Source organism: Amblyomma maculatum, chromosome 4 (genome assembly GCF_055883805.1).
Source record: "Amblyomma maculatum isolate TAMU_Amacu chromosome 4, ASM5588380v1, whole genome shotgun sequence".
In the NCBI taxonomy this organism is placed as follows: domain Eukaryota; kingdom Metazoa; phylum Arthropoda; class Arachnida; order Ixodida; family Ixodidae; genus Amblyomma; species Amblyomma maculatum.
Genome location: NC_139347.1, coordinates 120,785,642 through 120,811,586, shown reverse-complemented (window position 1 = coordinate 120,811,586; position 25,945 = coordinate 120,785,642). Strand labels below are relative to the sequence as shown.

Below are 25,945 nucleotides of genomic sequence, written 5' to 3'. Positions count from 1 at the left end.
GCGTCGGCGGCCGTCCAGTGGCGTTGGCGTTGTGAGCGAAAAATCACGACCATGGCGTAGGAAATTGGTACCTGGTAGCTGACATGGCCGAGTACTGACATGGAGCTGCCTGATGTCACGCTTAGCAGGAGCTGCCAATTCGGGGCTCTCGTTTCGTATAGAAGGGTGATATTAGAATCAGCCTGTCAAGGCCCTTGCATTCACGTTACACCGTGGCTCGCTTCTTATGTGGGCTAGTAGCCTACGCTATCGCGTCATACTCTTAAAGGCCCATTGTCCACCCTCTGGTCGAAAATATTTTCTTCCCCGGTGACTGTGAGACTTCGCCCCTAGAACGCAAGGCCGCAAAATGTTTTTGAAAAGAGTAACTAATAACGCAGTTACAGCCACCGCAATCACCCGATTCTGTCATGCTTCTCTCCTTCCGTTGCCTCGAAAAGGTTTTTCACTCTCCTGCCCGAGGTCGTCTAGCTTCCGCAAGACAAATTCCCTTTCCTCCTCCGCGTTTGGCGGGAGGTGGGGCGTGGCACTCCGCGAGCGCGAAAAAAATAAAATAGGCCGAGGGAGCGCGCGCCGCTGGATTCAGTCTGGCCGTGGCGAGGGAAAAGCGCAGGGAGCGGTAGACACCCATCGTTCTCCCGTCAGTCAGCGAGGCGGACCAATGGGCGTCGTTCGCAGTACGTACGTCGTTAATGTGGGCCGTCGGGCCAGCGCAGGAAACGGGGAAGCTGGCTTCCCAAAGGAGAGCAGGAGAGAGATTTGAATTGTATTTTCGATGCTTTGCGGCGCGCGTGTCACTGTAGCATTTTGCACAGACTATCTCCGGTACCTGATCGAAACGCTGGGCTCCTTTGCTTAAAAGGGCCTTCCCTGGACAGTGGCCCTTTAAAGGCGGAGCTCTATGTCCCCATAGTACTTTTAGCAATATATGTGTATTTTCTGGTTGAACAAGCAAAAACACAGAGAGAAAGAGGCACAGTAGCAAATTTTTAGAAGAGGCGAAAATTTGAAGGTGCACTGAGTTCCCCTTTAAGACAAGACCGCGTTTCCCGTGACCTGTTGTGCTTTCTTCGCTGCCAGGTACTATGCGAACACCGGTAGTATTAACGACGACGATGAGACTCTGCAGATGGGGCGACCATTGCAATCGGTGGTACATATGAATGAAAAAGCACTTCTTGCCTCTTACCACGAGCTGTGGACAGGATGTGTCCTCGCGAGAAAGAAAGAAAAAATTGCCCACGATTACGTTACTTCCTAATGCGAAATTTGAGCTCACCTTGCCAGCTGTTTCACCTTTTCGATAGATTGAGGCAAATATTTCGAGCAAAACACGTATGTACAGTCACAGACAACGTTTTTTTAATTTTCACACGTATTTCATCCAGAAAGACTCCACTAACAGTTCTTGGCTGCCATGAAAGAAGTTTTGTGGTCGGCGAAAAGAAGAGAGCAATTGAGTTATCGGAAGGTTGCGGGAAGCAGCGCGTGGGCCCATAGGAACGTTGCGCGACGAACAGATAGCAGCGACTAACTGATGCCGCTGACACCACTAGCGAGTCAGAACGTGATGCACGCACCGTGATTCGCTGACAGCGAGCCGGCGTTTAGGCAACCGGAAAGTACTCTCGCTGCCACGCAGGAAGAGGGGGGACTCCCTCCTCCTCTTTTTGCATGGCGGCGACGGTGTTCTACGCAGTCTGCCCCGCCGGGGTGGTGCAGTGGTAAGACGCCCGACTACTGTGCTGGTGTACCCGGGTTCGAACCCGACCTCGGCGACTGCGTTTCGATGGAGGCGAAACGAAGAGGCATCCGTGTGCTGTACGATGTCAGCGCACGTTAAAGATCCCCAGGTGGTCGAAATTACTCCGTAGCCCTCCAATACGGCTCCTCCTTCTCTCCACTTTAACTCCCACCTTCCTCCCTTCCCCTACGGCGCGGTTGCGGTGTCCACAGAAAACAAGTGAGACAGTTACCGCGCCTTTCCTTTCCTATAAATAAATAAGTAAATCTACGCAGTCACGTTGTCTTGACTCGCTAGCGGCGGCATCAGTCTGTGGCAGCTAGCGCTGCCTCCGGCGACCTCCCGGCGCCTTTTTTCTTTCCTCGTGTTCTCCGGTTGCTGCGCGCGCTCCTGCCCCCATCGTTTGCCTCTGAGTGTACCTCCCTCCCCTCTTCCTGCGAGGTTCCGGTTGCCGAAGCGCCGGCTCGAACTGGGGGGATGAAAGGGGGGCGGAGTTGGTTACGAGGCCGACGCCGACGACAACGACGACGCGAAACCCAGGAACGGGCGCCAAAGAGCTGCGCTCTAAAAACAGTGAACCGTGTACACGCCAGCATTCAAATCGCCACCGTTAAATACCACAGCCGAGCGTGCAACACTATGCCAAATTACTGAGAACGAGTTTACAATTCTCCTCGCCTAGCGTTATCACGTTGGGACGTTGATGGAAAGGACAACGGCGATGCTGGAGAGGAGAAGGGAACTGTCAACGGCGTCGGTACGCTCGCAACGCGCTCGCCCGCCGTGTATATGTCACCGCGCGTGCTCAGAGCTGATAAAAAGAAATAAAAATGAAAAAAAAACTTAAATAAAACAAAAACAAAATGAAAGATAATTATAGTAAAGAACAGCACAAGAAATAAAAATACCAAATGGAAAATAAAGCAATGATAACAAATTAAGGAAACACTGATAAAAAGCAACTTAAGTAAAGTTCGGAAAAGCGACCCAATACACAAAGCGGCCATAACGGAATTAGCACGAAACCCGAAATGCTTTCGTATGTCCGCGCGTAAAGAAACTAACGTGTGCCTCCGTAAATGTTTTTCACTCTCTTCTGTAGCACTCATCGAACAAACATCGCTACTGCATTCTTAGACTGCAGAATCTGCACTGGAGAAATGCGTAAGCCTGAGCGTTGCTGTGTTGTCAGCGAGATGTATCAACGGGATTCCGCGTATGACAGATAACTGAGCCTTTCCTATCCTATAAATCAGTTATAGAACGGCGGTGAAATTTGATGCGTTCAATGGAACGCTGGTTATGTTTGACAAGGGACACGCGATGCACTATGGGCATCAGCAACCTCAGGCTTTCGCATTTCTGTACTGCAGGTTCTGCAGTGCTCTCAAAATTTTTCAGACTGCACTTGGTCGGTTTTCTCTCTCTTTACACACTGTCTAACCATTCCCTCCTATTTGTGCACACAAATGACGCCTTTCCCGCTCGTCCACGTTCAAGCATTTCAAAGTTCCCGCCACCGGAAGTAGGCCTACATCACCAGAAGTCGAGTACCACGTGACTCCCTATGCACGTCGACATTACCCCTCTCCCGGTTATTTCGACGTCTGATTGACTTAGGTTGCTCTACGTAATAAACTAATGAACCATATCAACCATTTTGTTACTTGCACACTTTTCCTTGACGCTCTATCCGATGACACTATTCTTTTCCCGATATACCAACTAGTTCCTCTTATACAGCTTCGATAAGGTCATGTCCACGCGAAAACCGCCTATAAAGCTATACAATGCTCACGCATTAATACCAATATTTTTCTGTAAGACGTTTGCGTCATACAAGCGCCATAATCGCGCGTTTTACGCGATGGCGTAGGAGCCTGTGCCACAAAAAGTAGGCGTACTTGGAACACAAAAATACGCGGGAACTGTACTTCGCACAGCGTTCAGGGTGGTATCATGCCATTTGGCTAGCCATTTAGCCTCTATTTGCTAGTCAAATTGGAGGATAGTTAGCGATAGGCATTGGAACCCTCGACAGATGTACGTACTTCAGGTTGTATGACATTTATTGTAAGTGTAATGTCCATCGAGAAGTGAGACAGGTAGTGCGCCTTCAAAAAAACAACTTGAACAAAAATATAGGAATCGTGGAAGAAAAGGCGGTGCTAAAGCCGCTATCGAGTGTGCTGCAGAAAAAGCTTGAGCGTCCTCCTAATTCTTGAAGTTGGCTTAGCCCAAAACAGCCTAGCAATGCAGGCGAAGCACGCTTTACAGGATGCATCTCTGCTACGGGTTGTGGCTGCAGATGCAGTGTACGCTCTTGTGCGCCTCTCTCATCTTGTCTCAATGACGCTCATTCTATGCCAATATTTCCGCGAACTATTGCAATATTTATTTGCTACTGCCAATAGCCGTCGACATGTGGCCTTATCAATTTGCTTGTAATACACAGGGCAATCCAGATAACGCCGCGAATATTTTGTTCTGTTCGTGGACACACTAACCTGACGGAGGCACATTTATCACTTTCTTTTGCAGCGCAAGATGCGCCGAGATTTACCCCGATGATTGCAGCCACTCGCGCCTTTTTTCACATTGTTCCAGATTGTTCTACTTGCTCTTGTTGGCTTTGTGTCGATGTTTTCTTGTGGACTTTACACCTAGCAGCGGTCATTCATAGTTCGATGATCGCCGAGAACGCTTGATGCTATTACCACCTCGGAGTTGCTTAGTTCTTTTGTAGGCGGAGCTAAGCCGCCGCCCCCCCCCCCCTCCCCATACCACTTCTAAAGAAAGCTTCTAAGAGCACCGTACAATCAACACTCGACAAATGTAAATGCCTGAGCGTTGCTGCTACACGTGGTGCATTGTGCGCCCCTTGTTTACCTTTTGCTAGCAAGTCCAGGGCTTCTGCCGCACAGGGTTAATTTCGTTTCCTTGACGCGCGTTAGTTGCAGGGCTCCTGCAAGCGCCGGATTGGAAGATACACCGTCGCTCCTGTCGCGTGGCGTTCCTTGCCGCTCGTTTGTTGCAGTGGTCCTGTACGTGTGGGACCGGCATTACGGCTCCGTTCCTGTCGCGTGGCGTTCCTTGCCGCTAGTTTGTTGCAGTGCTCCTGTACGTGTGGGATCGGCACTACGGCTCCTCTCCTGTCGCGTGGCGTTCCTTGCCGCTCATTTGTTGCAGTGGTCCTGTACGTGTGGGATTGCCACTACGGCTCCACTCCTGTCGCGTGGCGTTCTCATAGCCGCGTGACATTATCATGCAACTTGCCTGTCACATATTAGCCAAGTCATATTTTCATGCAACTTGGCTGTCACGTGATAATTTATTAGTGACGTGATATTTTACATTTTTATTAAACTTGACTGTCATATGACTTTGTCACGTGATGCTCTCATAGTCTAGCGTCATGCTCAATGATTTTTAACTAGTGTCATTAATTAATGGCACAACTGATCATGATTTATGGCCAATCACCATGAATCTGCATTGATTAATCACTACCTTTATATAATTCCCCCCACTGCTCTTCGGGTCATGACTGATGGCGTCACATCCGGCGACACATTTTTCGGACAGATTTTGCAGACAATTCCAGTGCCGACATAACCTAGTAAGGTTGTCGCCCTAATAAAGAGTGCATTTCAGCGTCACGCTAGCGTCTTCATTCATGTGGTATGGCACTGGCAATGCCACATGGAATTATGAGGCAGTCTCGTTCACAGCCCTCGAAACCGCCCATTACTCCCTGTCGCCCCTCCTCTTCCTAGCGGGAGTACATAGCCGATGACGGACCGACTTAACAAGCAGCGTGCTGCATGCTCATGACTTTGTGAGCACGTAAAATGTAACGTTATAATAAAACATCCCTCCTTTTCTCAGGTCCCATTCAATTTAAATCAACATAATTACATCTCGCATCTAAAACGCCGCTTCACGAAAGAAAATTAAATAGGTTAGCATTGTAACGAAGTTAAATCGAGAAGGCGCTCGGAAATATGTGTTAAGCATCCTCTGAAAACGGTTTTGCTTTGTCTTCAGAAGTTTAAAAAGACGACGAAATAAAGTGCACAGGACAAAAGACAGCTACAAAATTTCGTATTCGATTTCCACGAGAAAAACTTGGGTTCGAGTCCGCTCTCTGAGTTTCTGAAGTGCTGTTTTTCCCCTATGCTATGTTTTCTTATGCTATCGCTGTGCTAAGCGGACAAGGTTACTTCACGGACAGGGAAAACACATGTTGCTATGCAAGGTTCCATAATATCAAACCAAGGTCCGCACAGGCACGGAATTTATGATCCACTTTCGAATTAAGTAAAAGCTTTCGCTCTAAAGAGCTGCCATGAAATCTACTACTAACACCATTGTTACTTGATTTATTGCGAAGGGGAAGTTTCAAACAAGAGCTCACTGTGCTGCCAGACGCTCACTACGGCGGCAAGTTTATTCGTAGGCTCTTATAAACGCAACGTAGTAAACTAGGGCAGTCCATCACGTGCCAACAGTATCTCTTGCTGGGCTAGTTGGTCTGACACTGTGTTTAACCAAAGGAAAAAACAGCGCCAAATATTAGACAGAACACACAGAAAGACGAACGGGACAGGCGCTGACTCCAACTGAGTTTGTCCTCAGTTGGAGTCAGTTGGAGTCAGCGCCTGTCCCGTTCGTCTTTCTGTGTGTTCTGTCATATTTAGCGCTGTTTTTTCCTTTGTTTAAACACCTTCACGTGCACTGCGGTATTTTGGAAGGTTGTGTTGATGTCACTTGCTTTGCTCACAGCAATCTTCCGAGGCAAGTCTCAAATGACCTTTTATTTTAATAGCAAGACGGGATTTTCCTGGGGAGAATATTGGTGCTCTGGCGAAACCTTCTAGCATTCCTTCCACTGATAGGGCATCCTTATCTCTTTCCACGTGCTCCTATTTCGTCGATGCGCGAACTCCCTTCTTTAGCGGCTCACGCCTAGCAGTAAACCTGCGATAGTGTTCCCTGGATCCGTTCCACCTTTCTGTGGGCTGCTTTTATGCCAAGCGCACACCGTTCCTCAATGCTTAATTTGGACTTGCTTTCTGCAAGCTGAAATGCATCTTTATAAGCAAGGATAGTTACTCTACGACCACAGCTGAAATATGTAAATCGAACACCGCACACTCTTCGTATGCGCTCATAAAATATCTATACTAGAGGTATCAGCGGGATATGAAAGCTTTAACGCGACAACGTTAAATGTCTCGTTTTGCAGAAAATCCTGCCGTCTGTGTTGACATCGTGGCCAAAGAATCACGGTAACGACCCTGGCACGAGGTAGTTGTCAGGTTGACTGGCCTTGCACTGATTGGCCGGTGACTTGTGTGACGTCACGAGACCATGTGACGCCCGTATTGGCTGGGGCTTTACAAAGGGGAAACGAACCCAGGACACTTGAACTCCGATTCAGAAACATTTCTCCGCTACCACGCACATTGGAACGGCTTGGTTAAATTAAGCAAGTCCTTATCTATGTCGAATGCTCTTGCACATAATGTGGTAGCTTAGTAGCTTAGAAGTAAATGCCAATTAGCATGCGTTAGATTATAGAAGAAGAAATTAAGGAATTAATGATTAGTTAGGCTAGTGACAAAGTGCATGAACGTGAAAGAGGATCAGCAAGGAGAGCCTCAGGAGGAGCCAGCAATACTGCCGTGCGATATACTCAAACACGGAGATTAAACGTTTCCAGAATTTTTTCGAGTGCATTGTACTCTCGGCAGTTTTCCGATAGTACGGCCGAACGGAGGGATAGAAAATGTTAGGCTCACAAAGAAGAGGATGTATGCTAAAATGCATTCCTAAATGAAATATTAGTCATTCGGCTGTGAAGAATATGCGGCTACACTTTCGAACGGGAGTTCCACGCTTGCGGCACTCAGACCGCGTATAAGAAGTTACTGCGTCGTCCGATAGCGTGTGGCTTGGCACAAAAAGTTCCAATAAAACAGCGCATATGATGCGCTCAGCACTCTCTCCTAACTCAGGTACGTGTAAATAAATGAAACGAACGTGAACCACGAACGCAGAATGCGACAAGTTTCGCAGCGGAGAACTTATGACTGCGTATCTTCAAGGTATACTGTGCACACACAAAATAGTTTTTAGATATTAACCTGACTTTAACGCCAGATCACGTATGTTGGATGCACTCACCACGAGCCCAGAAAGACCTGTTACCATTTGGATCGGCACATTCGAAGACTGTGAAACGAGCCATCGCACCTTATTGTATGCAAGGCGCCTTGGATACGTCTTGCGTGCACCTGGTAGATGCGAGTCTCAGTAATCAGGCCAATAGGTTGGTGAAAGCTGAGTTCCAGATTTCTGTCATTGCCTCTGCGGCAGAGAAGCTCCTACGGAAGCTGAAAGCCAGACCGTGCCAGGAAAATGGCAGGTCAGAGAAAAGAAGGCCTGCGGTGCTGCCCTACCTCCACAGGGTTTCCCACAACTTGAAGAATGTGGCGAAAAGATACGACGTGCCGGTGGTGCTTTCTGCACCATGCAAATTGGTATCGTTATATCGTTATGCCCGCTTATCATGTCCGAAGGGAAAAGTACGCAAGACTGCGTGAAGCGTCATGCCAACCCATATGGAAGTTGTCGGACGGGCGTTGTTTACGAGGTCCCCCTAACCCGTGGAAGGGCATACATCGGTCAGACGGGGAGTTGTTTAAATGACCGCTTAAGGGAACACCAGCTTTCTATGTGGACTAAGCCAGGGTAGAATTTAGCCTTGCACTGCGGCGCTTGTCCGGGAGCTACACGTGACAAGCCATGCCTACCTTTGCTGAAGAAAATAAAAATTTTAAAGAGAAGCAGAGACCAGGTCGCACGGGAACTTGCCGAAGGCGTTTTTAATTGGTAAGCGAGGGGGTTGATTGTGTAAGTGACCGTTCAATCAACCTTTATGAAAAAGAAGGCATATTTCTGAACTACGCATGGGAATTAGATATGACGCTTGAAGGCATATACGATGTGTTTCCTTCCATATGAATTTCAGTCGCGAGTCTGCGCTTGTTGTGTACCTTTCTCGTCCTTGTTTTGTGTGTGCGCAGTAAACCTTGAAGATATGTCTGACCGACTCGGCCAACAACGCACTCTCTTAAATTATGGCTGCGTCAAAACGTTTTTTTTTTTCTTCGTGAAATGATAACCAGTTTGCTCGTTGCACAGCGCTAACGTTTTTGCTTCCTATTTGGAATTACGTTGGAAAAGGTTTTGACAGCTGAGTGGAAGCTTGGGGGTTCCATGCTTCTCCGTGTTGTTGGAGGCGAAATGCGCAGAACCACCTATTTACTGAGCGCGCACTGTTTGTACGTTTTTCGAACGCTTTTGTGTTCTCGTATTGCGGAACCAATTAACTAGCAGCTGCTTATTGTCGAAGATTGCAGCTGCTCATTGTCGAAGATTTCAGCACCCGTTGAAAAGTTTGAGATTGTCGAAACGAATTTGCAGCGAAAAATGTATTAAGTAATCGAGCCTTATTTACCGTATAAATTGTTTCTTTCTTATTCCAAAAATCGCCCCTCGCCCCATGTGACGAGAAATGCTTCTTTTTCCCACGAGAAATCCCGCAAAAGAGATTAAAGCGTAAGTGAGTCATTGAATCAAAATTATGGCTCAAGAGCGTTCGTGGGGAATTTCAAAGTTACAGCCCCACAAATGAAGATTGTCCAGGGGCTTTTGATAAGCTTAATTTTTTCCAGGGGAAACAGGAGAGAGAGAGGCGCCGATGGGAAATTCCGCTGCGGCCTCAGCAGCTCTTGTGTGCGGGTGCGCTCAGCTTCCAGCGCGCAGGCAGGACCCATCTGCACGCTCATTGAATTAAAAGCGGCTGGCTGCCGACGGTATCGTACCGTTCGCGTGCCACTCCGCCATAGCGTGCCGCGGCGGAGAGCTTTCCTCCGTTCTCCCATCCTCTTCGTCCGCTCGTGACCCCGTTCCTTCGCGCATTCGCTCTCGCCTCTAACACCCTGTCGCTGCACGCGGGTGCTGACGACCTCCGTGTTTTCCTTTGCTTTGCCGACTTCTCGGTGTGTACGAGAATGGAAGCTCCGATTCTCTTCGTGGCTCAAGTTTAAACTTGATGCGTGCGTGTGAGACACTTGTGGGGCATATTTCTATGGAATAATCTGAATGGGACGACTATTTCAGTGGCAGCCACAGAGCTAGCTTAAGATTCGGTAGCATTGGTTGTGTGGCGCTAGCATTTTTATTAGCAATATTTAAAATCTTGAAGCCAAGCAAATATAGAAAAGAGTCTGAAAGTTAGTCTAGCGAGGTCATTTAATTTACACGCTGCGACTTCTATATCTGGAAGCATACTTTGACGTGAGGAACAATTGTCCGCATGGTGGCGCGAAGCGAATACCTTCGAGCTTAACGTTTCTTTCATTGCAGTGCCGCAGTTCACGCAGAATGCTATGCTTCCAGGAAAATGCCAGGAAGTTAGCTTCAGAGGAAGCCGCAGCTTGCAAACCGATAATCACGGCGCTCCTTTTTGAGTGGAGGGGGGTTCTGTGCCAAGCTTCCGTGAACGGCAGCGGCGAAGGAACAAGACCACGATGACTGGGGGAAGTCGAGGGGGTGAAGAAAAAGCTCGCGGCTATGACGTCACATTGACGTCATGGCATCGACCCGCGTCGTCCCAGTGGCCCAGGGCATCGGCCTCCATCCGGCCGGTGCTCCTGTGAATGTGCTTACGAGGCGTCGACCACGAGCGCTGCTTTGACCCGGCAGCGTTGCTTCCCGGCGCTTCTGCCTTGGCCCGTGCACCCCCCCCCCCCTCCCCCCCCTCACTCCTCTCAGCAGCGTGTGTAGTGTGTGCGAAGTGCAGCATGCGCTATCTCAAGATGCCTATCTGCGGTGACGAGAGAAAATTCGGCTGTCGGTGCACGACTTTTATGCCCAACTTTGCAGCTCGGCTGCTCTGGCAAGAGGGGGGCGCGGCAGTTCTGCGAAAAGGAAACGAAAAGTCTACAATGGCGAAATAACACTGCTTGAACTTGTTATCACGGGCGGAAATTTCAGGCAGGGCCTGAGCAAAATAATATTTTTGGTTGTTTATAGACACGGTGAACTCTTGGCGCTTTATTTGAATTCGGTGTATTTTACTTGCGAGTTTGGATTTTTTTTTTCTTCAGAGGCGCCGCAGACTTAAGGACGCATTGAGGCAGGCATCATATTCGGAAACAAAAATCTGCACAACACGAAGTAAACGCTCTTTAATCGTATTCTACGTTCTACTCTCCCTGCAGGGACCGGACAGATATTCGGCAATATGAAAAACGTGAAATCAAAAAAAAAAAAAAAAAGGTACGCTTATGTGAATACGAGCGGGAGACCACAGACGAGGCGAAAATTCGTTTCTCTGCCGTTTTCGCTGAAACATCCCTCTTGAGTGATGCGCGAACAAAAAAAAAAAAATAAATAAAATAAACAAGGAAGGAAAGAGACAGTGCTAAGCAAGCTCATGCAGGAAAAGATAAGAACAACGCGTTCACACTGTCACGCTGTTGCTGGCGCACACTTGGGGGTCTGGGGGTTTCTTATTCACACTTCCAATCTGGATGTACAGCGTCGTCCACTCTCAGGTGAACACGCTAGCTCGTGGCCGCCCTCTTCGTAGTGTCATTGCATCTGACCCAGGTGTTGCCGTGTCGGACGCAATGGCACTTCAGAGAAAGCAACCACGTGATCACTTGTTCTCTCTAAGAGTGGACGAGCCTGTACGTTCGAACTACCCCGCTAAACAAGCGAGCCTGCAAAGCACGTGTAAGCGCCATTTTGGTTTTAAAGAAGCGCTTATCGGCGCATCGAAGAATACATCCACAGGCGTGCAACAGATAACTTAGAACGTAGAAATGACAGCTTTCTGTTAGAAGCTCGATTGCTTTGCCGACAGAAATATGCAAAAAAATGAGAAATAAAAAATAAGACAACAATATGGAGGAGGATTCAAACCTTCACCAATATCTTATTGCGACGCAACTGTGTGGGTGATAGTTTCGTCTAGAGAGCATTTGAAACATAACCACGGGCACCGGCTATACATCTGCACGGACGGCGCAGCGAATCTTGTCAGTTTTTCGGAGTCAATCATCAAAGACACATGAAAATAAGACCACCTTCTTTTCTCAAATGGGGCCATGAGCGAGGTGGTTGTTTAATTACGAGCAGTAATAAATGCTTAAATGTGCTTTGAGATCTGTGTAAACGCAGGTAAATGAACTCGCTGTCTTTTCTTTCTTGTTTTGTGCTACGCTGAGAAATATGCTTCTCCGCATTCCCGTTTTCAGAACACCGGGAAAGAACGGATACGATACACGATTTTACAACTGAGCTCCCTTCCGGTCTGTTGGCTTTATCGCTATCCTTTTCCATTCCATACACTTTCATTTCCTCCCGTTTGCAGGCGTACCAGGCGACTGACTTGTATGGCAGCATCGAATTCTTGCTTTTCAGCACACTCGCTTCGGACAATATTTTGCTTCCAACAGTGCATTTACGCTTTTCGAGCTCTGCGATGGTTCCGTAACGTTTCTGGCAATAACGCGGAAATGACTTCTGGCAATGCGGAACTGGACGTGTTGAAGAGGCTTTACGGGTAAAGTTGAGTGCGAACAGTTTACAGGGAAAAATAAAAAGCAACTGACACCAGCTCTCTCACACGAGTGGTTTAATTAGTGCCAAGGCAGCGGCATGTATAAAATTAAAGATCACCGAAAACCAGAAAGAAATTGCCTGCGTAAGAGAACTGTAATACGGTTAGGACAAAAACATGCCAAAATGCTTTCATGGTGGATGATCTCCCCCCGCTGCTCCTATGTGTGCAAGCTGTTCTTTTTATTTATTTATTTATTTATTTACAATACCTTACAGGCCTCCAGGGAGGCATTGTGCAAGGGGGGTACAAGAAGTATAGATGCATATACTAGTGCCTAAAAAAGCAGCAAAATCAGCAGGAATGAACAGTGTTAAATACGAAAATATATTAAGCAATTATTGCAAATATATCAACCACGCAAAAGAAAAAGCTCAACATGAACAAAAAAATTAAACAAGAAAACATACATATAAGGTAACCTGGCAGAAAAACAGATGCATATCTTTCAGACGGGAAAATAAAAAATAGTAACAACGTAGCAACCACATGTGATAAGACAGGGAGATAAAGTGAAAACAAAGTCATGGCTCCCTGATACAGATGAGAACGTCCTAAGTACAGTTGTCGATGAAATGTTTGGCTAGATGATCATGGAAAATTTCACGATTGCGCTGAGAGGCGATGTGGTTTGGAAGGTAATTCCACAGGCGTATAACAGGTGGCAGGGCCGAAAAGTTAAAGGCATGAGTACTGCCAAAAATGCGTGTAAAACTGTAGTTAGAGTGGCATCTGGTTGACGAATAAGAGGGTCGTTGCAGGTGCGATAACGGGGAATGAGTGGCATGGTATAATTTGTGAAATAGAGATAGAAAGGCAATATCTCGACGCAGTCTTAACGGAGGGAGCGAAAGTTCCAGCGTTACGCTTTATTTGCGTTACGCTTGAATGATAACTATAATTCTTGTATGAAACGACTGGCCCTGTTTTGGATTGATTCTATTATATCGACTAAGTATTTTTGATGGGGAGACCAAATGGGAGAGGTGTATTCTAGTTGAGATCTAACAAATGTAAAATAGGCTTGTTTACGCACATTGAAGGAGCGCTATGTAAGTTGCGGCGCAGGAAGCCTAATGACCGGGAAGCTTTAGCTGAAATGGTAATTATATAATTCGCCCACGAGAGATTCGGTGTTAGGCGAATATACCTAAGTATTTATATTCATTTTTCCGCACCAATATGTTGTTACTAATGGTGTAAGGAAAGTTAGAAGTAGCTGGCTTTTGAGTAAACGAGATTATGTTACACTTGGAGACATTCAAGGTCATTAGCCATGTGTTACCAATTGTTAATGATATCCAAGTCGCATTGAAGTGCGCTGTGGTCACCAGTACTTTCTATTACTCTATATATAATGCAGTCATCAGCAAATATTCGCATTTTGGATGAAATGTTTTCGGTAAGTCGTTGATATAAATTAAGAAGAATAACGGACCAAGGACACTTCCTTGCGGTACACCCGACGTAACATCTGAGAGGGGAGAGGAATAATGATTAACAATTGTGAATTGCTGGCGATTAGAAAGGAAGTTGCCAATCCATGACAAAGTTAGAGACTCTAAGCTAAGAGCAGAAATCTTCGTTATTAGGCGACAGTGTGCTACGCGATCAAACGCTTTTGAGAAGTCAAGAAAGGCGCAGTCAATTTGTAAGTTGTTGTTCATATTGGAATGAAGGTCAGTAGTGAATTCGAAAAGCTGTGACTCGCAAGAAAAGCCTTTTCTAAAGCCATGTTGATTGGGAATGAAGAAATTATTAGATTCCAGGTAACCATAAATATTAGACGCAATAATGTGCTCAAGCATCTTGCAGCAGATGCATGTTAGTGAAATGGGGAGGTAGTTTTCGCGGGAGTGTTTGCCACTTTTGTAAACTGGTACCACTTTTGCTATCTTCCAATCGTCAGGGAGCTTGCCCGTTAATAATGATTGCCGAAATATATGAAGAGAGTACTAGACACAGAAATAGTGTTTTTTAATATTTTGGAATGGATCTCATCAATGACACTTGAAGAGGATACCTTAAGGCTAGTGATCAAATGAACAATGCCATCTAATGTTATGTCAATCGGAGCCATATACGGGTAGTCAAAATCAGATACGTGGGGAACATTAGAACTGTCTTCTGTAGTGAATACTGATGTAAAAAAAGAGTTAAATACTTTTGGACAGTCAACATCAGAGTAAGGAATGTTATTGATGTCGTGTATGGAAATGTCATCATTCATGCTACGCTGACCTATTATCTTCCAGAATTTTCTCGGATTATTCTTTAGCAGAGAAGGAAGGTCTTGTGAAAAATATTTAGCTTTAGCGTCACAAAGAACAGAGCAGTATGTTTTCAGGTAGTTTTTATACTTACTCCAAGCAATCGGAGAATTCACGCGTTTTGCATCTTGGTACAGCCGTTTTTTCTTACTCCTCATTCGATTGTGATTTTTTGTAAACCGAAGGTTTGATTTATCATTTGTTATAGTGACTAGGGGAACATGGTTTTGTACCAAGCTTGCCAGCATCTCTCTAAATAGCACCCAGTTGTCATTGACAGACCGGTCAGAGAAACCAGGGAGGAGTCAGAAAATTGTCAGAAAATTGTCAGAAAATTCCTGAAGTTCTGTGTTGATAGCATTGTAATCAGCTCTATTGTTATCACGAATTTGCTTTCTCGCAGTGCCACATAATGGTAGCGGAATATTAATAGTCACCTGAAGCAAATTGTGGTCACTGAATCCCTCCAAAAAAATTTATGTTACTAATTGTTTCAGGTGCTGTTGTAAAGAGGAGGTCCAATATATTGAAACCACGGGTGGGCTTGGTACCTATTTGAAATAGGTTAAAATCTGAAGTCACATTTATGAGATTTGTTGAGACATTACAAGGAGATGATAGCTTTATCCAGTCAATCTGCGGAAAGTTAAAATCCCCAAACAGATAAGTGATATCGGCCTGGAAGAGTTCAAGCGCCCTCGTCATGCTTTCACGAAGTTTATTTGGAAAGCAACAGTCGGAATCTGGTGCGCGGTAGCAGTTACTTATCAAAATTTTGGAAGACGAAATCATGCAAGCTGTCCAGATTATTTCTAAATCGGATCCAGTGTCAATGACGAATGATGTAAAAGTTTTTCTTATTCCCAGGAGGACGCCTCCCCCGCGCCTTTGAGGTCGATCACGCCTATATATATTGAATATATATCTTCGCTTTTGGCACTTGCAGATGTCAGAGACTTTCGCGTTCGGCAAAATTTTATCGGATGCCTAGAAGCTGTTGTCGCCCATTGATATAAATGCTCTTTTTCGGCCCGTGCACTTTGTTTGTCGCATCGATTGCATAATTTGGCTAATCATTATGACGTCAAAACGGTTATCCTTTCGACTATTAAAATGCCGCTTTTTATTCAATACGGAGTGGAAGTAAGAAGTTACTTTCCAAATTGCAAAACGATGTTACTTAAACAAAAATTACGGTCGTTCCATGAAGGGCTCAAGTAACTTGCAAGACACCACTTCCTTGTAGAGAATACGTACTTAATCGCCCACACTGATCGTTGCCTCAGTATCCTTCTATTTGAAAATATAAATCCGTTATCACCACAACAATTACATTTCCACCTATACACTGTGCAAAACACAAGTGTAAACCGCGCTTCGGCTATATTGCCGTGCTTGTGCAGGGCACGTGACGAGCTGACGGTGGAATTTATAGAAGCTGATATCATAACGTGATGTACGGTGTGTGAGTGATTCCTTTATCGCTGTAGCCGAACGAGAGCGTGTAACCTCGAAGAATCAGTGAAATAGTGTACTCTGAAAGCATTTTTTGTATGTTAAGCACGTAATTTCTTGCAATATACTTCACCGCTTTCAATAAATGAGCACGTTGTGAACCAGTGCACGCCTGTGCTTTTACTTTGTATTTATCCAAGTTTTTCCAAGCGGTGTTGTCGCTGCATATGTAGCTGTCGACGATGACTTCTCGCTATTGCTCAGGTGCTCCTGGCGCTTGGCCGCTGAGGCCAAGGCCACTGCACTCTAAACCGAGTTGCATTTCGATGCTGGTGAAGAGCGAAAGGCTCCCGCGTAGGATTTTGCAATGTCGGTGCGCGTTAAAGAATCCAAGATGGTGGTCGAGAATAGCTTCAAGTACAGCGTAACTCGCATGCTACTTATGCGTAGCACCGGGGCATTGTGCCTACAATATCAAGCATATTGTTCCTGGTTTCCTCCGTAATACTGGGCAGGCAAAACTATCAAGTATCTTCTCAGTAGATACATCGCGGCCGAAAAGGGTGGTAAGGGATACGTGGGCTTCAACATCCCGAAACAGACGTATGTATTCCCAGCCATAATAATACGGAGAACCCTTTGGCGACGAAAGTGTTCTCACAAACCACCTATACCGAAAATTAGGAAATACTTTACATATATTTTGGACCACTGCGTTTGTGCCCTCGCTCATGAACATGACAAACCAAACTTTTCTTGCGTAATATAATTGAAAAAATGTGAAACGCCAAGTGTGCTCCGTATATTATAACGCGATCGCGTTAGAAGCTCTGTTTACCAAAAAATCCGGCGTAGGTTTCGCCGGCGTTCTGAGCGAAAAACTATGGTCATGGCCCTGGCAAGTGCTAGTTTGCAGGAGACATATGACCATGCAATGGCTGTTCTTCGGGTTGTTTGACGTCATGAGACCACGTGAAAAGGCAGATTTGACAGGCGCTGCCGCTCAAACTTCACCTCTGAGATGCAATGATGAGTTGGGGATGCTAAGAAAGAGACGCTAAGGATTTGAAAACTTACAGGTCAATAAGAATTCTTCTCTGTAATGTTTACTCAATAGCTCTAAATTTGTATCCCCCTGGCTCTAGCAGTTTCTGATTAAAAGGGTCCAATGCAGCAAAATTTATTTTTTTAGATAATTCTCTTTAATGTTGAGAAATAGCTTAATTACAATATAGCACTCTAGAAGTATACATTCCGTCAAATGTTTTTAATAGCCATCAGTCTGTTAGTCACCTCCATTATCAACACATCTTTTCTGTGCTAGCTGCCTTGCCCTACAGACCTCCTTAGTAACCTGTAATGTAGCCCTCTGCATGAAGCATAGTTGCCGTCATTCAGCTTCGCATAATCAGTGGGATGTGAACCACCTTGTCGAAATTTTGTGCGACCTAAAATGCCAGCGCGAGCCGAGCTGCCCGATGCTTGCCGTTTGGACATCTCGAACCGGTGCGCTGAAAACCACTTTACACATTGCTGTGTTTACGCGCAAGCAACTCCTTGTCGCGCAGCCTCCTCCACCAGATGCAAATCCTCACCGCATGCTTGTACAAATAGCTTACGGCGACGGCACACAAGAGAAGGGTAATGCCAATCAGGTCATTGCCACGGTCGCCAAAATTTGCCTTCATGGTCTCTACGCGTTCCATCAAGCGTGAGAGCTTCGGTGCGGTCACTGCGGCGTCCGCCGCTGGACAGTGTTGCGAAGATTCGTGTCATTGCTTGCCGACTTATGCTGGTACCCGTGGAAACGTTGTTGTTGTTGTTTTTGTTCTCCTCTAATTAGATGGCACATACCCACACAGGGGGATCGGCCAAGAATTAGGGTGCAGAGATATTAGATTTTGAGATGTATAACTACATCAAAAAAAAGAAATAAATGCTAGGGAATAGAGAAGGAAATGTAAATATAAAAAACGAAAATAAAAAAAAGAGTAAATACTAACGCACGCAGTAGAATAATACTAAGATTTATATGTACAGATTAAAAATTCAAAGCATATTAGCAAGGAAGACGTTGTTTCTATTAAGACGTTTTGAATGACTTTAAAAACAGACATGTGGCTGTACCCAAGCATGAAGGCATCAAAGCGTTGCCTTTTAAAGCACTTCTTTGTCTTCGTCATTGGATGAGCGCTCAATATACAGCTTCATGATAAACAAATGTCGATTGTCCGCGAAAACACGCCGAAGCACGAGCAAAATATTGTGAGTCGCGAATAATCCGGCTGCGTCTGAATATTTCTTTGGCTAAACAACATTTGCTAGCTAGGTTTTCACTGTTGTGTGATGAGTGACAACCATCCTGCTAAACGTGAAAAAAATGCGCTCTTAAATAAAAGTCCTTTTCCCAGATTAGGAGGGGCGCACATCTCAAGCACGTGTCAAAGGGGACGAGTCTGGTTGCCGCATAGGGTTCGAAAAATGTCGATTTCTGAGTAAATATTTCGCTTGTGCGTAAATAAAAGGCTGGACTGTGTAAAGGACAGAATAGGGTTTTCAAATAAAAAAAAAATAAAAACAGACTTTTTGGGAAATTTTGCCTACCTTCTTCCCTTAAGGTGATGTCTTTACCACGCAATGCCGCTCGCCGATGCATTCAGGCGCCTGAACGGACAGTGTTTGGAAGCGTAGAGTGGAAACCATGTGTTTGTTACCTAAATACTAATGCCCTAAAATAAAACTTCGGTTGGGCCTAGTTGGTTCATGATTTTCTACGGAACTGAAAAGCGCGAACAGAAGACAATCCACACAGAAGAAGGGAACACAAGGACAGGCGCTTGTCTAGTGCCTGTCCTTGTGTTCTCTTCTTCTCTGTGGATTGTCTTCTGTTTGCCCTCTTTGGTTCCGTAGAAAATAATGCCCTATTCTCATCGGACTTAGGTACACATTAGTTACGCCTCTCCGAACCGTAGACATGCCTTGCACAGGCCGACTTTCTGTTCAATATAAAGTGCTCATTTGCGAGCAAAACTTGTAACAAAATTCACTGTACCAGCCGTTCCTAACAAAATTGCAGATCCTTTCAATTTCGATCCGATAGCGTTGGAGATCCCGTTTTCCATAAAATGCACTCTCGAAGTCACCGCGTCAGGACAATGGTCGACAGGATCGACGCTACTCGTCGAGCTGCTGCAATAAAAAGACCCGCGTCCTCTGGACCAGCAGCCGAGCGGCCTAACCACTGAGCCACCGCATGGTTGTCCGAAGGACGACATCAACTGGTCAGGTTAAAATAATATTTTTAGACAGATCGAACGACAGTCTTCAAGATTGATCTTAATTCTTGGCCACTGGGGCATATTACGTTGAGTTTATTTGAAAAAAAAAAAAAAAGGCTTGTGTGACAGTGTGTTATACCACGCGGGAAAAAATAAAAAGAAACCGGTAGATTTCGTAGGAGCATAGACGAAACAAAAATAAAGCAGTGTCTTCTGCCAAAAGGGGCCCATATGTCTATCAAAGGTTCCCAAGGCCTCCAAAGCAACCGTAGGGCGCTTAATGTGTAATTATATTCTGAAGCTAACCATACGTGCCCACAAGTGCTTTTTTTTTGTCCTCCCCTCGCTGTGGGGGCTCAGAGGTTAAGAGCTGAAGCTCGATTCGGACCGTGGCGGCCTCTATCCCTTCGAGGCGAAACGCGTGCTACCTGTGTACTGAGCCATGTCAGCGCACGACGTAAACTCCCGATGGAAGTAATTACCTGAAGACACCCGACTAGTGCGCTCCTCTTAGTCTGAATTGTCAAAGGCGCGTTCGCACTAGGCCAGTCTCGGTCGGCAGATCTGTGTCTTTGACCGTAGGACATTGCCCTTGTCACATTACACCGACGTTGGCGGCTCGTCCAGTCGGCTGGCGCGGTCGCCGGTGAACACAGTTGAGACTGTAGCAGTGGAGCTGTATAGTCAACAGACACGCCGGCAAGTCATGCGGCTGTTTATTTGCTTTTGCCGCCGCCCGGGTTCCCACCGTGCGACCGCTTTTGCTCCCATGGCGTTAAGATTGGTATCTGGTGCCCATCTTGTTTTCCGGTGCTTGTTTAACAGAACTGTCCTAAACTCACTGAGTGACTGTTCCAAGATAACATCTAACTATTCATCAGTTACTCAGTGAACGAGGTATTTTTCAAGGAATGTGTTAGAGAGAAAGAAGGAAGCGCTGTGTTCGTTTCCTTCTTTCTGCGCTGATCGTACCTTTCCCGTCATTAGAGATAACGACTATGCGCTAGCAGTAGTATCTTTTAATAGTTTCGTACGAACAGTTTTGTAAATATCATTTTATCTCCTACGCCGGTAGTACCTTTGTTTCATACATCACGGTAGGCCTGTAAGCAGCGCCGATGAATGCGAACGCAGGTGTGGGAAACACCTGATAGCCGGGTTAGAGTTGCTGACTGCGTGCACGATTGGTACTCCCGGATAATATAATATCCTTGATCCAATGTAACCAATACCTCATTTTAAATTTTTTTATCCTGAAGTATGCTCAGTGGCCATCTGCATAAATTAGAATGCTCTAATTTTTTGTCCGCAAGTGAAGCCGACGACTGCTACCGGCTTTTCTTAATACTGCTAGACAATACTGCGACTTAAACAATCGTCACGTTCATACCACTGATACTGGGACTACACTGTATTGACGTTTTGATTCACTGGAACATTTGAATTCGTTTCACCACAACCGCTGAAATGACACTCAGCTATCAAATGCATTCAGCAAGTCTACTCGTAGCAGAAGGCGGATGTCGAGTGCTATTTTGAGGTGTTTTTCGCAGACGCGCTCATAATTTTAGGTGTAGGTGAAGCCACCTTATTTTGCCCCAATAACGCCTGCTTCGTGTTACTCACCAGCTGTTTTTCAATCAGGGCGGGAACCAACCAGACTTTTGTCAGTCATGCCTCTGTAGCCGGAACATTATGTCGAAATCTAAATAGTGCTCGACATGATCCTACACACACAAATTAACATTAGCCGAGCAAATTTGCACTAAGCGCCCAATTTTGTTCTAAAATTGACAGCTGATGTCTTCCTTCTAGATATCTGCAGCGCCAAGTTTCTGGGACAATGCACTTCAGCAGACGGCGGTCTCACAGCGCCACCAGCAGAGTATATACAGCCCTCCCATTGCGTCGTGGAAACGTTTCTAAGCCAATTGACAATGAAGAACTCTGTCTGCAGTGAGTTTATTGCGGGCGGAACACGAGCAGAGATTATATTCGACGTCCCGTGACAGAAAAACACACCTTCGATTGGTCACTGATTCACGGCAGAGAGCGCTAGGTTGAAGGACAACGTTTTGTAGAAGAGGCCAGTGCAACTTTCTAGTGTCGCGCACGTCATGGCGTACCATTGGCAATATCACTTCTTACTGCCTTGTCGCCAGAAAGGACCTAGTACGTGAAGACGACTGCGATACACATGTTTTGGAGTAATGGCTTGAAGGGAACCAGTAGGAAAGGTAGATAGATTTTACTCAAGAAGACATCTAGCAACGTACGATGCGATACAGAATAGGCCTAAATGAACGGCAGGGCATCTAATAGTATGAGCACGATACGCCAAGATTGTGTGTGGTCCGCAGGTCACGGAGTTTCTTCAGTGTGACCAAACGAAGCCGCTGCCGCACCACATGAAGTAAATGAAGTAAATAAACAGTGTCTGTCAGATTGGACATTAGAACATAAGACAGAATCATAAGGAAGCAACCAGAGTCGTGGTTACCAGTAAGTGATTGTAATAAGGGATCACGGCCTTGGGCCTTGACAATAACAACTTGCGAAGTGGCGAAGATGCGAGAACTTATATTCGATCTAACTCGAGTGAAATGGCTCCACAGCCTGAAGAGCTAACCAGTTCATGTCATGTGCAGACACCAAAAATTGTGCAGATTTTTGCAAACGCACGTTATTGTTGTCAATCACTGCATAGTGAGTGAGGCACGCGTATTCTACTCGTGAGATGCCCTATGTAAACGTTAGGACCGGAGTGAAAAGCGCAGCATCAACACCCTTCATGAATGCACATCCGGCACCAGGCTACTTCAACAAAGGCAACGTATGCCTACACGTCTCACGTAGAACAGCAGATTGGGCTAGTTGGTGTTGCTGCATAATGGTGGATTAACAGCGCAAAATACCCACAAACCAAGAAAGAGACGAGACACGAAGAGCGCTGGTACGTGTGTCTCGTCGTTTCCTTGGTCTGTGTGTATTTTGCGCTGTTAATCCACCGTTATGTCTCACGTAGCTTTTTCCCCATTGCGGCGTCTTTTTTCCAGTCCTTATTGCACGCGGAGTTCGTCGACGACGTCTACACATAGGACGTTGGCTCAGCCAGTTACCCCAGCTCGACTTCTGCCATGAACCATCCAGCACGTCCTGTCACAATTACGCCTTACATTTTACGTATGGAAACATAATGAGTCCTAGTTCGCCTCTTTTAAGCCAGCTGCTCACTACACCTGTCAAAAAGTGCAAATTAAAAATATCAACCCCAAGATAGGCTGCATTCCGTGATTCTGAAATGACTGTTATGCTTAAAAACAGACTTACGATGAGCGAATCCCAAGAGCTTCGAAAATTTCAGATTTTTTTCTTTAAGCTTGGTCAGGCGCTCAATTTACCTTATGTTGCTGGAGGCCGTATATATGGCGGCTTTCTTCTACTCGGCATCTTGCACGTCACTCACGACTCGGCAGTTGTAACTTATAATACTAACCTCAGCCGTCCTAGGGTATACTAGCCGTTCCGCTAGGGCCATGTGATACCGATTTCTTTTTCTTTTTCGTGTTGCATTCGGCTTTCATCCTCGTGCTATACTTTTTAAGCGAATTTAACGGCTATTAACAACGTTTTACCATGCAGATGTATAAGTACCGTTATTACTGCCACGCTGTACATCGCGATTTTAATTTAATTTCCATAGTTAGTGGACGCTTTCCCAGCAATGCGAATAAAAAATTTACGGCGCTTAGACGCACTGCAAAAAGCGCGCAACGTCACGATAGCTATACCACAGCAACGCCATGCCGTCTCCCTCTATTACCCGTTCAAGTACTTCACATAATCTGCAGCACCAGCACTGTCTTTAGGTAGTACGCGTTCACAGAGTTCACAGCGAAGCTCGAAACCCATATATGTAGATGCTCTGCAAGGCTGGTTTGGCGTGGTGCCAACCGCGAGTTTTGGGTGAAGGTACCACCAACCTCTGCAAGTAGAAGGCAGTCAAGGCTCACCTGGAGGGTGGACGGGGAGGCGTCCAGCCCCCGCCTTGATGCATCCAGACGGGCTGCCGTCAGACGTCCGTCTCGAGCGAGGCCGCCGCCGCCGCCGAGGCCGGGTTGTTGCCTTGCTGGTGGTTGGAGAAGAGCGCCAGCGGCGAGGCGGTGTCGTCCAGCTCGAGGACGTCCGAATCGTCTGGCGAGTCCGTGTCCCCTTTCAGCTTGGCCGCCACCACGGTGCCGGGCAGGTAGGGGCAGCTGGTGACGTGGTTGAAGCTCTGCGACTGCATCTCCTCCTGGTCGGTCTCCCGATGGTAGAAGTAGTTGAAGTTGGACACGATCACCGGCACGGGCAGCGCGATGGTCAGCACGCCGGCGATGGCGCACAGCGAGCCCACGATCTTGCCCCAGACGCCCACGGGACGCATATCGCCGTAGCCGACCGTGGTCATGGTTACCACGGCCCACCAGAACGCGTCCGGTATGCTCTGCACGTCGAAAAAGGCTCCACGTTGGGCAAGTTGAGTTACGCCTCCAATCCTTTGTATAAAATTATTCCCTTTCCAAGCTATCGGCCGATTAAGCCTCACCCAGTTACTGACTGGTAGCCGTCCTAGTTGAGCCGGGAAAGCGACTGCACAGGCGCGAAAGCAGTCCCGGTTTCCGGCTTTTTAGACCAGGATGAATTCCCGCTGTGCGCATTCTTTCAGCGAGGACTCCCGCATGGCTGCAGCAAGTTTTCGTCTTGTTTACCAAAGAAGCAGTAACTTACCGCCACCTACAAACTAATACGTTTCTTTTGTCATCTCTCCTTAATATCTAGTGTCCTTCCCTTTGCCACAGTCTTGCTAGGTAGCTCAGAGGACGCATTAAAAAAAAGATTGATGACCTAGATGGGAAAGCAGGAAAGCAGACCTAAAATTAATATGCAGAAGACCAAGATAAGGTTCAACAGCCTCGGGAAGGAACAACAGTTTACAATAGGTAGCGAAGCACTGGAAGTGGTAGGAAATATGTCCACTTAGGGCAGGTATATAGTAACCGCAGATGCGGTACATGAAAAGGAAATAAAGAGCATAAGATTAGGATGGCGCGCATTTGGCAAGTACCAGCAGCTTACCGGTATCGCTCAAAAGGAAAGTTTTACAACAGCTGCATTTTACACTCACTATAGGGATGAAACGTGGAGGCTAGCAAAAAGGGTTCTACTTATGTTGAGGACAAAGAGAAGAGGTACGGAACGGAAAATAGTAGGTGTAACATTAATAGATAAGAAGCGCGTAGAGTGGGTCGGAGAAATAATTTGAGTCAGTGACATTCTAGTGAAAATCAAGAATAAGAAATCCGCATGGGCAGGCCACGTAGTGCGAAGAGAGGATAACCGGTGGTCGGTTAAGGGAACAAACTGGATTCCAAGGGAAGGAAAGCGTAGCAGGGGGCAGCAGAAAGTTAGGTGGGCGGATGAGGTTAAGAAGTTCGTAGGGGTCGAGGGGATGCAGCTAGCATAGGACCGGGTTAATTGGAGAAATATGGGAGAGGCCTTTGCCTTCCAGTGGGTATAGGCCGGCTGATGATAATTATAACCCTTTCCTTTATTCCTCTGACTGTCCTTATTGCAGGGAGCCGGCAACGCCCTACCACCTGGTATGGGCGTCAAGTCAATCCTTCTCTTTGGCCAACTCCTCAGCCCTGCATAGAAGACTGGGTGACCGCCCTGCAGAACACCTGCCTGAAGCGCAAGCAATGGCTGGCCCGCCGCGCAATAACTGAAGCTTCTGCCGACGGGACCCTGGACTGAGAGTACCCCTCGATACGATTAGATTAAAGGTGTTTCGTACTCCTCCTCTTCTTTGCTATTTGTTTTTGTTTGAATTCTGTACTACCTTTAGGACTCTTGAACCGATAGACCATAGGTGTCATATACTCCAAGGATTTCAAGCAAGCGTTGCACAAGACTGCCTACAGCTGTCTTAATTCTCGCAAAAAAAAAATATAAAGAAAACGATGTCATGGTACGTGCCGTCCCCTATCTGTGTTCCAGGCAACCGAGATCGACAGAAAATTGCCTTCAAAGAGAGGGGTTTTGGAAATCCTACTCTGTTTCTGATTTCATCTAGTATATGCTGATGTTCCACCGCATGCTGTCCGCAATTTTTAATTCGGGCTTACATTAAACGGCAGCTGTGTGCTTCAAAAACACAGCTACGATATGCTTACAAGAGTGGTTAATTGATATTTAATAGTTAGTTTTCTAACTATTACAATCGTGTGCCTAATTTAGAGATAGACTCTCAGCGCACCGCAAGTACTGCCCATTTCTCTCTTTATATTTTTGAAAAAAAAATGCAATTCTAGGCACCTGTGCAATAGAAGAAATTTTCGAGGCCTCTTTCAAGCGAGAACAATACTGTGCAGCCTGAAAGAGCCCTAAGAAGCCTGCACCGGCACTCACTTCGCACAGCGGGACGGGCGCCCACGTGCTTTTTCAGCATCTCACATGC

The 25,945-nt window shown here is 46.3% G+C and overlaps 1 protein-coding gene across 1 annotated transcript in view; it reads right to left on the bottom strand.

The window, feature by feature from the left end:
- Sh (Potassium voltage-gated channel protein Shaker) overlaps positions 1-25,945 on the bottom strand; it is a 64,577-nt gene that overhangs the window by 5,244 nt on the left and 33,388 nt on the right. The window contains exon 5 of the mRNA XM_084600441.1: positions 23,460-23,932. Within this exon, the coding sequence (XP_084456567.1) occupies positions 23,519-23,932 (414 nt within the window). The 3' untranslated portion in view covers positions 23,460-23,518. The remainder of the gene's footprint in view (positions 1-23,459; positions 23,933-25,945) is intronic.